This window comes from Catharus ustulatus, chromosome 1, assembly GCF_009819885.2.
Source record: "Catharus ustulatus isolate bCatUst1 chromosome 1, bCatUst1.pri.v2, whole genome shotgun sequence".
NCBI lineage: Eukaryota > Metazoa > Chordata > Aves > Passeriformes > Turdidae > Catharus > Catharus ustulatus.
In genome coordinates this window covers 59,091,284-59,106,829 of record NC_046221.1, presented here as the reverse complement: position 1 = coordinate 59,106,829, position 15,546 = coordinate 59,091,284, and the positions used below count along the sequence as shown (strand labels likewise).

The 15,546-nt window shown below is 38.9% G+C and overlaps 1 protein-coding gene across 3 annotated transcripts in view; it reads left to right on the top strand.

Moving 5' to 3' along the window:
- Nucleotides 1-9,411: 9,411 nt before the first annotated feature.
- PDE1C (phosphodiesterase 1C) overlaps nucleotides 9,412-15,546 on the top strand; it is a 255,859-nt gene continuing 249,724 nt past the window's right edge. For all 3 annotated transcript variants that reach the window (XM_033078935.1, XM_033078954.1, XM_033078944.1), the window contains exon 1: nucleotides 9,412-9,608. In XM_033078935.1, the coding sequence (XP_032934826.1) occupies nucleotides 9,524-9,608 (85 nt within the window). In that variant the 5' untranslated portion in view covers nucleotides 9,412-9,523. The remainder of the gene's footprint in view (nucleotides 9,609-15,546) is intronic.

The following is a 15,546-nucleotide window of genomic DNA, read 5'->3' as shown; positions in this document are numbered from 1 at the left end:
AGGAGGTGTCACACAGCAGAACCCTGTGGGAGAGGAGTCTGCTGGAAGCTGACTGACAGGTGAACAGTGTGTGACCACCCCATGGAAGGACATTTAGAATGTGGTTGGTGACATGGACATGTGAGATAGGTCACATAGTGAGAATTACCATGTAAGGAAATACTGTGCCTTGAGAAAGTGTATAGTATACAGTAATTTCACGATTATAAGCCGCACTGACTATAAGCCGCATCTCCAAGTGTCAGCAACTTTTCGTTCTTTGTCCATATATAAGCTGCACCTGATTATAAACCACACGTTACAATACAGAGTGTGATAAAAGGTATCTATTCTATCACCATCTGTTGAGGGTGGGGGCAGTGATCCTTATCTCCATGGGAGATATTCTGCTAATGGGCCATCCATTGAAACCAGGCAGGGCATTGTTCTTTATCTTTTCACACCCCATCCTTCCTCCAGCGAGTCATTTTCTGCTTATGGCCCATTGAGTCCCACTGTGTGACTGATAAAATTACTTCATCCCATTAGAATTTGCTTCAGCCAGGGGAAAGAGCCCAACATTTCTTACCAAGATAAAAACAGAGGTTTTGGGACACTAAGGTAGCCTCTTTCTCCACTGGACTCCAGAGGAAAACTGGATTTCTCCACATCACCACTGGACCTCCGGAGGGAAACTGCACCTTCTACAGAACCTTCAACTGTTCTTCAACTGAATCACATCTGTCACTGCAGGAGGATGCAGCCACCATTTAATGGGACTGCTACCAACACCCTGCCTGACGGGGTGTCAGGTTGTACTCTGACTTTGTCAGGGTTTGGAGTTTGTTTCTTTGTAGTACTGTATTTCTATTTTGATTTCCCTAGAAAAGAACTGTTATTCCTAATTCCCATATTTTTGCCTGAAAGCCCCTTGATTTCAAAATTATAATAATTTGGAGCAAGAGGGTTTGCATTCTCCATTTCAAAGAGAAACTCCTGCCTTTCTTAGCAGACACCTGTCCTCCAAACTAAAACAGCAACTTTTCGTTCTTTGTCCATATATAAGCTGCACGTGATTATAAGCCGCACTTCGGGTTCGGACCAAGATTTTAGTCAAAATGGTGCGGCTTATAATCTTGAAATTACTGTATATTTCTTTGAATAAATGACTCAGATTCCCTGCCAGTCTGAGTCATGCATCAGTTGTCCACAGAACTGGAAGAAATGATGAAATTGAGGTTTCAAAGAGAGGTGGGTAATACATAGTTTCTTTTCCTTTTTAATTTACCACTTCACCTGCAGATGAAAACCACATGTCCAACAAAGAAAATAAAGTAACTTAGTTTTAGATGATGTCAGATAATCCTTTCTTTGTGTGTGAAGGTAAAATAAAATGCTGTGTCTCTTCCTCTTCTGTGTTTTTAAAAAAATCATGTTTAACAATTTTTTCAGCATTATCTTATTTGTTTGTTGTGGTTTTCCTAGGCTCTTACGTGTTAACAATATCTGCATTGTGCAAATGCTGGCGGATCCTGTTGTTATGTTACACACTTGCAGGACAAAACAGCTAGCTCGTGTTGCACTGAGATGTGTTTTTCACCTGTTCACATGGTTCTAGAGACAGGCCTTGAAAAATGGTGAGGAAGCTGCGAAGTGTTTGAACTCTGAGGATGCAAATTAATGCAGACAGTGAATGTTTAGAACACCAAAACCACTTTAGGGTTGCATATGATAAAGTAATATTGGCTATTTACTTAAACTGTGTATTTGTTTAAATTATTATTGAAGTAATACTGGGTATTTATATTTATTATATATAAGACAACTTATATAACAGTTTTATTCAAGCTCAATGATCATAATCTTGTAATGAGAGCAGTTTACAGAGAAGGAAAGAAATGCTACTGTGGACATATTGTCTTACAAACCTAGGTGGATAAGCTTAGACCTGCTTGTGTAAACAAGTTTAAATGCATGGTTGTTGTTTGGAGACTATGGAAAATTAGTTTGAGTTTTTAGGGAGTAGAGAAGCTGAGTCACTTATTAAAAAACCCTACAAGCCTCTGCCCCAAATCAAAACCAAAACCCATCACCAAACAACAACCAAAACCTCCTCCAGCTGTTAGGTATTTGGGGTACATGCTCAGTGATGGGCAGAACAGATAAGTGTTCAAGTCCTGTAAAAGTTAATGGGAAATAAATAGCTCACGCCTTTTAAATCTAATAATTACTTTTGCAAACCTATTGTCCATCAAAATGAGTTGCATTTGAATGAGTAGGTCCCAGAAGTCCCTGAAGCAGTCCTGAAAATTTTATTTCTTTCTCTTGTGTGTCACATACAACCCTTCCACTCAGCTTTTATTGGTGTGCTGTAGACTGTTAAAGCCTGCAGCTGAAGTATAAAAATTTCTTTGCCAGCTTTAAAATACTATGCCCTTCTGGTGAAAGAATCAGCAAAGCAAAAGAAAATGAACTTGAAGATTTGAAACTGTACCCTTAAGTATTTCATGATCACCCTCTCTAAAATATAAAATATGTCTGACTGACTTCAGAATGCCTTCAGCAGAATGTAGCTTTGGAATTGAAGGTGAAATTAAGGAAAACATTATAAGAAAGGTTATATACTTCTGCTCACAAGCTGAATTGAAATACAGAATAGGGAAGCAAACCAACAGCAGTAACCACTGGTTAGATTTTAGAATATGGTTATTTCTATCAGTCTATAAGATGTGACCACAAAAGTCTATCTGTTCTGGACTCCTGCTCCTACAGGGAGCAGTGGAAGTAGTGGTATCTTGCTATCACCTTAAAATATTTGTTGTTCTTCTTGTCCGTAGGTAATGAATCAATGAGGTCTATTTGAAATCTTGTCCTATATATGTCTTTTTCTATTGGTTATTCTGCTACTCATGAGTATGTGAAGTGATTAGTGTATGTGGTGAACTTTTCTCTGCCAAAGTTTGAATGAGTGTCTTCTTCTATGCCTTGTCACCATTCTATAAGAAGCCTAGCATTTCTAGTGTGGCAAAATCTATGCTCTTTTTATTACAGTTTTGATATCAGTAGAATCATATTTAAATAGTGTGCTGAACAAGACCAAGAACTAGAAATAAAATAAAAACATAAAGACAAATGAAACCTGATTAAGCAGTGCCGTTTAGCAAGACTGGAATTAGAGCATTTTAAATGTTTTGCAGTTGAAACTGTATTATTTTTTAAAACTCTCCCCTCCAACAAGGAGAAAATTTTCATTTAGAAAATAAAACTACACCTAGAGGCAGGGCTGATTTTGGCCTTCAAGGGACTAGGGACTGCAAGTTACTGTGTGAAGGAAATACATAGGAGTAAGTGTATTTATGAGGATCTTTAAGGCTTTCATTTCCTGTTAGATCTTCTTATCCATTGTTTACGTTTGCAAATGTCCAGACCAGATACTCCTTCACTACTTTGTTTCTCCTGACTGAAAGTTGCACTGGAAAGCTATATGATTACAGTAGCTGCTAATATTGCATTTTTACCGCACACAGTACAAAAGATTGGCATCACTGCTATTAGCAAATTGCATCTAGTTTGAAGAGGATCAGACTTACAATATTACCATTGGCAGGCAATCTGAAGAAAGCGCAAACTATTACAGGTGATTCTGATGGTCAGCTTAAGCCTCTTCCCTAAACTACCCCTTCCAGTTCTCAGATGCTTCACTCTCTCTGGGTATTTAAGAAAGAGCTTCTCTAGAGAGTTATTCAGATTTTAGGAGCTCCAACTCTCCTTTGGGACTTCCAGTTCACTGCAGTGGAGGTCACAGGGTTCCTCATTTAGGCAACTCGGCCAAGTGTCTGGAACTACATGGTGTAGATTCCTCCTGTGCTTCTAAAGAGAATCATGTGCTTTGTCTGAGCTTCAGAGCTGCTTGAAATTGTTAAGGTGAAGTCCAAGCTCAAAATAATATTGCAATTTTTTTTCCTTTCCTGTGCCTGGTATTTATTGGATGAATTTGGATTTTCACCCATGGTGTGAAGTCACTTTAAATAGCACAAAATGTGTATTTATTGGGAAGTATAAAGTAGCATAAACCAAGAAAATACTTCAGCAAATGGAAGACTTCCTTTTTTTCAGTTTGTGGCAAGGGAGAAAATGGTAAAGCCCAAAGCAAGCAGAAAACATCCGAACAGCTCGTGCTAAACTGCTTTTATTAAAAAGTCATATTGCTTTCTGCCTGCCACGCCTAAAAATAACTTAAATGTGGTGAGTATTCGCAACAATGACAACCTCTGATAATACCACCACAACATGCAGATGGAGTGCTTCTAGGAAACAGTAAAAGCTTTTAGGGAAGATTAGCATCTCTGCATAAACAACCTGTAATAAACAACCTGTAATAAGTTAATCGCCGATTGTGGGAAATACACCAAACACCTCAGGTGATTACAGGTGGATTTCTTCTCTGAAGTTGGAAATTTTCTTAAAAGATTTATCAATTTTAGAGCATCATGCCCAGTTATATAACTCTTCTTTGGGATATAAATGTTTTCAGGTGACATAGATACTAGTGGTGAGACAGCCCTATAAAGCTTCTCTGAAAAATTTATGCTTGTAAAAATTATCAACTGAAGTTTGAAGAAATTCAGTGGTGGAATTAACATTTTCAAAGGCAGGAGCTTCCTGGTGCTTCTCTGGTCTCTCTCACTGGAATGCACTGCCTCAGAGATTCCTTACCACTAGTAGTCCTGCATGGCGGGGATGCCTCTGCCACCATGTGATCGCTCCTCACCTTTGGATTCATAGCCAGAAGGCTTCAGAGTTGATGCTGGAGTATTAGGCTAAGGAGCAACCAGGTAGTGAGAAGAAGAAAGGTTCAAAACAAACAAGACCATGAAGTGTTCATATGAAACTTAGTTAAGCTGTAGGTCGCTCTGATTGAGGATGCTGAGGGTGCTAAAATTTAAGCTGATTATGAACATACAGAATATACAGACAATCCATGGGGTGCACGAACTGGTGGTGATTGGATATAGAGTATCACCACAGTGTGCCTTGTTCTTGATAATTTTAAAATTTTTATAATTTTTAAAGTATTTACTTTTGTGCACTGATGGAGATATGATACAGAGCTTGATATCGGGCACTCTTTTCAATGGACCTTAGGTCTTATCCAGGATGGCTGTATTTGTTTTTTCTTAGTATTAAAAGTCAAGTTGTCCATTGATTTAGGATACCAGAGACCTTTCTGAAAAGACAAAAATTCAGAGATCCCAATTCTCATAACTTTAGTGACTGGCACTACAAAAGTAATATGGGTACCTGAGACCTAAATTTATCACTGTTCCTGTGAAATTTGCTTGTGTTAGGAACAAAATAAAGAGAAGTACAGATATGAATACCAGGAGGCTAGAGCTTCAGCCCTGTTGAAGTGGGTGGAAATTTTACCCTTGACATTTGTGAAGCTGGGATTTTATTTGATGCTCTCATTTTCCATTTCTCACACTACATGAGTCAGGAGATACAAGACTGAAAGGACAAACTATGCCTTTAGTTAATACAAAGAAGTATTTCTCCATGTAAAATAATCATTATTATTTTAGATTATATTTGGAAAGTGTAAATGGCAATCAAAAGTCTTTCAGTCCTGCTGAGGCAAATTTACATCAATAGTATGCCTTTTCATACTGCAGGGCAGAAAAGGACTGGTTAGAAAGAGGAAGTGTTTCTTATTAGGTTGCTGTTTTTTCACCACTTTCTCCAGTATGTATTTTTGAGATTTGGATCTGACAGCAAAGATATGTGTTAATGTCTTTACAAATAATTTGGTGGGTAAGGGTGTTAACTTCTTTAAAATGAGTCCTAATGTCTCTGCTGGCTTTGGGCAGCAAGATGTTACCAGGCCCAGACAGTTTGGCTCCTGAAAGAGACAAGGGTCTGCACAAGCCTGAACTTCTGAACTTTGGGATAAAATAATAAGTTAAAGGGAGGATATGGAGTAGGCAGTTCAAAAAGGCTGTACCTTCCTAGTACCTCAGACAATGGGGAAAGGAAGAAGGCAACAGGAGAGTTAGGATAAAAGGGAGGATGCACTCTCTGAAACCCCGGGTGTGAGAGAGAAAACCCTGCAGGCGTATGCCCAAGTGAACTCTCTCCCTTTATTTGGATACAGTTGAAGGACTCCTCTGTCTCCTTTTTGGACATAAACCTCTGGTGTTGTGGATTTTCCTAACAGATTGGTATTTGGTATAATTTGAGATGATCATTGGTTAAATAGACTTCCTGAACCATGCAAACTCTTCTATACATAGAAAAGTAAAGGCAAAATATCAAAGTAACTGCTGTTTTATGGGCTGCCAAATCAAAAGTCATCATGTAGACTGTGGTCTTTTAACAGAAATAATAATAAATAATTTTTATTCACACCATGCTTTTCACCTCAAAGGATGTTCAGGTAGTTTAAAAATTACACATCTATTGCTCTACATGGCCGTGAACTGCAGCCACAAGAAGTGCCTGGTAATCTATATTGGTACTTCCCAGAAGTGGAAGGTAAACCACCTATACCTTGAATGAATCCATAGGAATCGTTTGGGAAAGCAGGATGTTGCAGTGGTGGGTGGCAGAGGCACAACACAGCACTTGTGGATCACAGGGCAGAGAGAGTTTACACAGATTTTACATACCCTACTCAAAAGACTCTGCGTTCGAACCTGGTTGGCTATGAAAGGTTACTAAATACTTGTGCTCATCATCAGGGATTGGTTCTCTGTAGCCAAACCCCTCCTTCTTTCAGGCTTCACAGACCAGCTGTTTCGCCATCACAGCAGGATGTAAATGCAGACTTGAATCCAACCAAGAGCTGAACAGCAAAATGCAAAGAATCAGATAGGATCAGGTATCAAGTTTCTGATACAATTTAGTAATTTTTTTGAGCAGCTGGATTAAACTTTAACTAGACCTGGGAAGAAACTGTTTTCTTCTTGGAAATCTTTCAGGTCAAAACCTTTCTCTTTTCACCCCAATGTGATTACCTCTGCAGTTTTGAATGGAGAGAGCATCCCTCTGGAACCAGCCAGTTAAGGTCCCTCTCCAACAGTATGGATAATCTGGCTTCTAAATTTATTTGATCACTTTACCCTCCTGAGTGACTGTCTTTATTCTTTGTGGTGCAAATGTTCACTTTGACCTAAATGAGTTTATCAAACTACTACAAATGTTTGAATTAGTAGTAGTTGGACCTTGAAAAAGTATTGTAAGGTAGCTCTAGCCACTGAATGGCCACATCATTTTCTCTCTGGCAATCTGTACAAAGTGGCCAAAACACCAGTAAAGGAGATCAGAAATGAGCATCACAGCAGTTGCTTAGTGATCTGGGTACTCTCCTGAGAAGAGAAATGAAAATATAATTTTCCTGCTTCCTGTATGAGTACATGGTCCGAAGCCAAGGAGGAAGCAGGACTGTCTCTACCTGCCTTTTTTTTAGAAGAACATTTCTCCTCCAACTTAGAAACTTGACTGTCTTGGGTTGCAGAAACTTTATCAAATCATCACTGGTATCTTTCCAAAATTTTTCTTTATGAATAAATGTTTTATGGCTTAAGGAAGAAAATGGTGTCAGCAAATAATTAAATTAAAAAAAAAAAAAAACCCAAAACCCAAATATGATACTTCCAAGATATTGAAACTGTTAGGGTTCCTTACCTTTCATTTAGGTAACATTTAACTTTCTGCTTTCTAAATATATGTGAATAATTCTCTGTACTTTTGTTGTCTTAGAAAGAGTATTGGTGCTTATATGATCTGTAGGACTAGTGACAGACAAAATAATTCCTTAAAAATATTTTATACTTGGATTGTTTTCCTACCTTCTTTTGGAGAGGCAGCTACGTGATGGATTTCAGTAAACTGTATGAGCAGTCTTCATTGCAGTGGCTATGAAGTGTCTATAAAGAGTAGCAACTCTTTTAAATTCCTGAAGTATTGTATACACTTTTCATGTGAAAAATAATTGAAGGTGCAAGTGTTACAAATGTTCTATGTAAGTTGCTGGTCTTGTTTCAAAACAATTACTTATTAAAAAAGCCCAAAACCCCCTCACTGCTAGAAGCTGTTTTCTTAATGAACTTGTCTTATATTATTGAACATCCAAATAAATAATTTTTAAAAGTTAACAAAAACCCCTCTATTTGGCTGAAGCTCTCCACTATGGTAGAACTAAGTGCAATTAAAATTAACTGCTGGAGTTCAGTAGTGATTCTCTTCCATCCTTTGAAGAGAGGGGATTAAAAAAGTGCAGCATTCCTATCTGACTTAAGCTTTTGTTGAGAAACCAAGGTAGGGCTGAGGTTTATACCTTAAACATGACCACATTTGCTGATATTTTGTAAACCTTCAGGTGTGCATAGATCAAGCTTTTAGTAAACTATGTCCTGGCTGTTATTTGGCTGGCAGTCTTCTTGAAACTTAGTGTTTCCGAGTGGCTTTGATCCAGACCAATGCTAAACTTGATGCATTTATGTGGAATTTATGTTTTTTCTCAGGAACATGAAAATTGGAACATTTCAATAGCCCATCTATAGTTTTAAAATATATTACAAGAAAAAGAATTGCACAGATTTATGTGTACTTAATGAAATAATTGAAATGTTGACAGTGTTTTCTCAGATGCCTATTCAAAATGTTGGCTTGCAGCTGGCCTTGTGAAAACTTTGCTAGCCTTTACTCCAAATTTTGTCTGTTCTCAGGATCTGCCTGCCTTTTTCAGTGGATTGCTTGTATGTGCTCTGAGTCAACATTTATAAACATTACTAGGAAAAAAATCGACAGACATGAGTTCACAAACCATGATAAATGACAAGAAGGAAGAGTTTGGAAGACTGTTTTGTGTGTGTGCATGCATGAACATTTTTCTCAGTTTAACAACATTACTGCTAAACTACATATTGTTTCTCTGTGTTTTTTACTGATAATCTCTAGTTCTCTGCTCTCAGGTTTCTAGAGACTTGCTGTTCACACAAGCAGCAGATGATTTATGGTGTAATGTATTTGGGCTGATTCATTATATCTTGAATTATTAAAACACACTGCTTCTGTTTTAAGAGCTGAAATCTGAGCACAATTTGCTGCAAGTCAGAAATCCCTGTGAGTAAGAGGGAACTGGTTGCAGCATAGCAGGGAATACAGGGAGTGTCAGTGGGTAGATAACAGCAAAATCTATCCCTTATCTTTTTTGTGTGCTACCTCCTACACAGAGATTTGACAGCTACGGCTGGCTTATTGACTTGGTAGTCTCACACTAATTGACTGCTAGCTTTGATAGGGGAGCCTCTAACCAGCTGAACTCTGAGCTGGCATGTAGGTAACTTGCCAATGAGAGTGTTTGGGGGAGGGGAAAATTCTTGGGTGCACGCCTCTCAGATCTGGCTCCCTGTAAGAAGATGTGAGGCTTCGTGTGTGTGTGCTCTCACAGGGAGATAGTCAAGGGCAGCTAAGAGTGAGCTCGAGTGCTCTGCTTCCACGAGGGAGAGAAAGGCATCTGCTGGAAGTACAAGCTGGCAGGATCATGGCAGACCCAAGTAGCAGAAAGGAAGCATTTAAAAAATGCCGGAGTGCTACATTCAGTATTGATGGCTATAATTTTACAATTGGTGAGCCTGATTTAATTTGTCTTCTTTCATTTCTTTTCTTTCTTTTCTTTCTTTCCTGTCTTTCATAGTAGTTCCAGTAAGTATAGCTAAAAGACAGCTCTTATCAACTGCCATTTGTCAATATATGCCTCTAAAATGTACAGATGCCCTGCAATTTCTGCCTGCATTGGTTTTGCATTCTGTCTTCTGTATTTTCTTTTGCCCAAGAAACTTGTCTTTGATCTGCAGCCACTCTACATCCTTTTGCTGGGTTTTGGCACAGGTTCACCAAGATGTTTGCAGTACTTTTGTTTTGGAACCTTACCTCAGGAAAGCCTGGCTCCAGGATTGCAGGTTTCCAGCTTGCTAACTTCATTTCCTTCCTATGAGCCCAGAATGTCATAGTTGGTAGCCTTGGCTTTTATTGTTTACTTAGCCAGTGTTTTCAAATTCTGTAATCTTTTGTCATTTCTCACTTTGCACAAAGATACATATGCAACAGTTCACAAACACAAGAAGTAAAATTGCTGAGGCAATGATAAATATTGAGGAAAGATCAGGATTTTTTTGCTGTAGTTGTTTGGAGAGTGCTGTTTCATGTTTATGTTTGCTGTCTTAGGGAAAAGTGAGGCTTCTCAAAGTGAAATGGCTTTTTCCAATAGACTTGGTACATAAAATTTGAGGATTCTCTGAGCAGACTGATTTCCTACAAATCCTTATCTGACTAGGGTGTGTGTATATATATGTACCCCTATACATATCCATATAGATCTCAGAAGTAAAGCAAGCTTACATCCCATTTGATTTTCTTAGATTAAATCCAAGTTAAAGCATATGGATAACTTATTTGCAATAATCAATAGAAATTCCTGTTGAATACCTCTAAGAAGACAGAGATTCCACTTCCTTGCCATTGTGAAATCAGGAAAGTTTTTCCTGGGTGATACTAATATAATTGGGCCAGAATTTAATCTTATAACGATGGATACAAGCTTTTATTGGTGTGGAAGGAGATACCCATTTAGTCCTTTGATTAATGGAGAATTTGTTTTGCAATCGTTAGCATCATGCAAACATTAAACTTGTTAAAAAAACCTAGGGATATATGTTTCATTAAACTATCTTTACATAGTTAAAGTATCTTAACTATCTGTTAATGTTCATATAGCACTTTAAAGGTGAAATTGCCAGGCCAATGCTGCTTTTGAAATTTCTTTCTCTAATGGGAAGGCCCTCCACAGGTTGTTTGCACCCCCTATCTTAATCTCTTCCACTCAGCATCATTATTTGTAGTGAGGTTTTATCAGTTTGTGTCAGTCTGGTGGATGAACATTTTCTTTTTTTTGGGTGTGAGGTTGTGGCATTTTTTCTGATTTTTTTTTTGTTAGTTTTGTTTTGTGTTGTTTTGTAAAATTCAGGAACAAACCAGCAGGATTGCTGGGTTTGTTGCTCTGCTGTCTTTATTGCTACTCATGCTCACAATACATCCGGAGCAATTTTAGGATCAAATTACTCAGGGTTTAGAACTGAAGGTTGTCTTGGGTAATAAAAAGTGTTACTGTATTTCTTATTTGTCCTTGCCCAAAATTTGTTATTGTCCCTTTAAGGTTTGCAGGTCTGGAGCTGGATCATGGGGCAGGCAGGTGTGGTACACTTTAAAAGGTTGGAGCACGCAAGGCAGAGTCCCCTTTTTCACCTTTTGGCTTGCTTTCACACTTCTTGGCTTTCACCTTAAAGCTGAGGTAGTGTGGGCAGAGCTTCCCTTTTGTGCTCTCTTTTGTAAGGTGGCATTTTGCTTAAGGCAGAGGTTTTTTCGAGGTGTGGGGGAAGGAGTTCTGGGCTAGCCACCCAGAAAAACAGCGTTTCTGCAATCAAAAACTGTTTTGGAGTGAAGTGAAGTTTGCAAAGCTCTGTTGGCAGCACAAAGCTCGAGCTGGTCCCTCACCAGGCCAGCCCATGTCGATTCCGGGAGATGTTTGTCCCCTGTTTGTCCCCACCCACGGCACACCGGTGGCTCAGGGGACAGCAGCACCAACGCGGGTGGAGCACAGCGGGTGGCAGAAGGAAGAGCAGGAAGCAGGGGCGGTGGAGCTGACCCCACACGTGCTGGCAATTCCCATGTGCCACTAGAACTGCTTCGGAAGCTCCTGCTTTCCCAGGAGGGTTTGCTGCCACGCTTTCCCCTTTGTGTCCCCAGCTGTGTGGCTGCTGGCAAATGCCGCTGTCTTGGCCAGACGCCATTTTTGCTTTGTCTCCCTGCATGTGGTGGACGCCATCTTGAAAGGGGAACTTCGCCATTTTGGGTTTCTCTTTGTTGTCAGGGAGTTTGTGAGATTCACCAATTTTTCATCTAGTGATTTTTACTTGTTTTAGTTTTGCTTGCTGGTAAACGGTTATTTTTTTCACTTATGTCTACTCGGATTTAGTTTTTCCTTATTGGTGGAAAGGGATTTATTAAAACAATGGAGGAGAACTAATGTTAGAGTGATTCCCTTTAAATTATCTTAAAGCAAAACTCAATTTTTTTCTGCTTCTTAGGACAGTTGTTGCATTGCAGCTCCTGTGCTACTTTCTTTGGTGTGCATCTCTATTTGATGAACACAGTGTATTGATTTATGGTCTGTGTATTATATAACATTTATTTTTATATCTGGGCAAGCGTTCATTGAATTGAATCACATAACTGTAAAAACTTTATAAACATGCTATGTAGTATTACCAGCACTGTGTGATAGACAGACCTAAACAATTAATGTACTTGTTAATCATTATACTGAAGAAAATAAATCTATCCAAGAAACCCCACAGCAACATTAGTGTGTCAGGGATGAGCTTAAATGCCTTTTTTTCAATCAGATGAGAATCTGTTTTTTGTGTCCTGACATGTTTTAAGAAGTTCTTGGGAAATGTTGAGCTGCTGCATCTGCTACTGTAGTATTAGCTAAGAGAGAAGGCTGATACTCTTGAGGAACAGGGAAATATTAGTTTGAGAGAAAGTAACTTCCCTTCAGGTGCAAAATGAATCACAGCAGTTCTCATGCAACATTTGCAAATTGTTGTCCAACTCTGTTCCAGACAGAGTGAGAACGAGACACAGGGAGTTTGGGTAGGTCCATGATGAAATAGCTGTACTATTAGAAGGGAAGCATGGTAAAATTGTAGCTTCTATCTTCACAATTGTCACCTCCAACTGCATGGTTGAGAGCACTGGAGAAGGATGTTTGGTCATTCTATTGGGTTTTTTGGTGTACTTGGCAGTGTACAGTTTGCAATTGGTCTCAATGGTTTTAAACATCTTTTCCTACCTAAAAAACACCATAAAGAGAAGATATTTTGCATTGATTCACATTTATACTAACTTCTAAGAAATCATGATCTTCAGAGTGTTTTGAAAACTGATGACTGACCATGAGGCTTAATGAAAATTTTAATGAAAATTAATGAAAGACCTGAGCCTAACATTGAACATGAAAGTATGAGGCCACAGAAGAAGCCTGGTGCAAGAAGAGCTGCTTGCTGAAGGCTCATTGTTCAATACCCTTGTGTCTGAGGAGTTGGCCAGCATCTGCTTACAGAGCAGAGCAAAACTTCTCAACTAGAGCAGCTTCTCAACTATTCTAATTTTCACCTTAGCTGCTTACCACGTTGGTGTTAGGACACAAGAGCCAAGTTGGGACATATTGATGTGGGAACTACGCGCTTCCCAAGGACTTTACAGATCTTTGCAGAAGAGAGGGATGTGCCTTATCAGAAAGGCAAATACAAAAAATGTGACCATACTGTGGAGCTTTCTTCTGTCTGAAGAAACAAGGTAGTTGCAAATCCTCTTCCTCCAGATGCAGCTATTTTGACAGAGACTCTGAGGAGGACTGAGGTGCACTGGCCCAGTGAGGATTTTGAATATTCCACTTTTATGGACTTCTTGCACTGGTAATTGGTAGAAAGAATGCAACCACAATATGAGCCATTTAGTGGGACTATTCAAGAACTGGAATAATGCAACTTAATTTGCTCTAGAAAGTTCATTCTGTCTCAGATGAAGGCTTCAAGATCTTTATTTACCATGGTTTATGTCACCAAATTTCAGTGTACATGAAGTTTTGTACACACAAGATACTGTGTGTGAGCTCTTGTTTGAATTTTGCTAAGTTTTCCTCCACTAAAACTTAACAGAGAGGAAGTTAAGGCCTTTTTTCCCCCCATGGATTGTCTTATCACTGCTGTGCAAATGAGAGATTATTAACTCAGAATGCAGTTAAGTGTTACTTGCTATTGTAATTGGCTTTCTAGAGGTTGGTCCACTGTTTTTAAACCTGGCAAAATGATAAACACAAAGATTAACAGGAAGATATTTTCCTTCAGCATTTATTACAGTTCTATGATGAAGAGCTTAATTTCAGTAAAACTTCTATTTTCTGCTTTTTTATATCCAGAACCATCTGGCAACACTGTTTGTCCCATCCAATGTAAAAAATAAACTTTTAAAAATAGATTTGTAGGATGAAGTGGTGAGTTCTGCTGTAACTTAGGTGTTTTGGAGAGGAAAGATGTGGTTCTGAAACACTTAGTCTAGCTCATAGCAGTTCTTTATAAATCTTGTAGATAATTTTCTATATGAAAACACTCTTTTACACTTTTTACATGTAAAAGCTTTCCTTCCAGTTACTATGGAAGCCCTGAATTTTCTTTTGTCGTGATTTTTTATTCAAACTCAAGGTGCACATAGAGCAGAAGGTGAAGACACCTGGCTGGAGATGAGGACACCTATTCTCTTTGTGCTGGATCCTAGACTAAGAGTTTGTTCCCCTCTCCATCTTCCATGAAGGAAAGAAATGCAGTCAGGCCTATTTTACAGACAAGAAGTGATGGTTACTCTCTACAAGGAGGGCCCCAATCCTACTGTGATGAGAAATAATGTTGCCTCTGCTTTTTTCACTCTCTGGTCTTTGGTCAACTATTCCTGTTCCCAGTGCCATCTGAATTGATACAAAGGTATTAATTTAAAAATTCATATTTTCTAGAATCCCTAAATTTCAAAATAAATAAAGAGGCATAAACTCTTCTATGCCTTTTGAGCTTAGTTTTAGGTAGTCAGGTAGGCAGGTCTGTCCCTGAGGAGGCAGGCTCTGACAGGGAGAACGTTCTCTCGAGACAGTTCCTTCTCCCTTATTGAAAGCCAGAGGTCTGCCTCCACCACCTCCTCCTCCTCCCCTTCCTCCTCCTCCTTCTCCTTTCCCTGCTGAGGATCAAAGTCTAGGAGCTTTCAAACTAACTGTCTTTGGGGATTTGTGTTTTTTGCTGCAAATTTTCTGTTTTAAAACCTTGTGCTCTACTAATTGGTCTATTGTTTTGATGTTGTGTAAATACAAGCTCATTTTTTCTAGTTCTGTAGCTTTGTATGACTAATAAAGCAAAAGGCTCCTGGACATATAATTCACTTATTTGTGTACTAGTACAAATCAAATCAAGGGGCAGAATCCTGACCAGCAGTACATATTCATCACTCCACTGCAGTCAGGAGAACTGCAGGGAACTAAATGAGCAAAGGATCTTCCCTGGTCTTTTCCAGTAAAGTAAACATTGCTGTATGTTAGAGAAGGAACTGCCCTACATACAAGGCAGGCAAATAATACAGCTTTTCCATGGCTTGCTTGTAAGAACTTCATCAAGGTTGTGCTGATATGATTTTGCTCCCTATTTCTCCTTGCCAGGTGACAGAGCTTGTATCTAACAAACCTGCTGAAACTCGATTCCAAAATTTTTAGGACTGAGAAATGAACCCTCATGATTGCATCCAACAGCTTTGTGCTATAACTGCATGGAAAGTTAGAGTTGTGGTGCAGGGAAGGATTCAGTAATTACTGAATAGATGCACTTAATGAAGTCTCTACTGGTTTCCCAGCTGGTGAGTAGAGTGGTTCACTGGAACAACATGAAACAGTCACTTGGGTCATCCTCC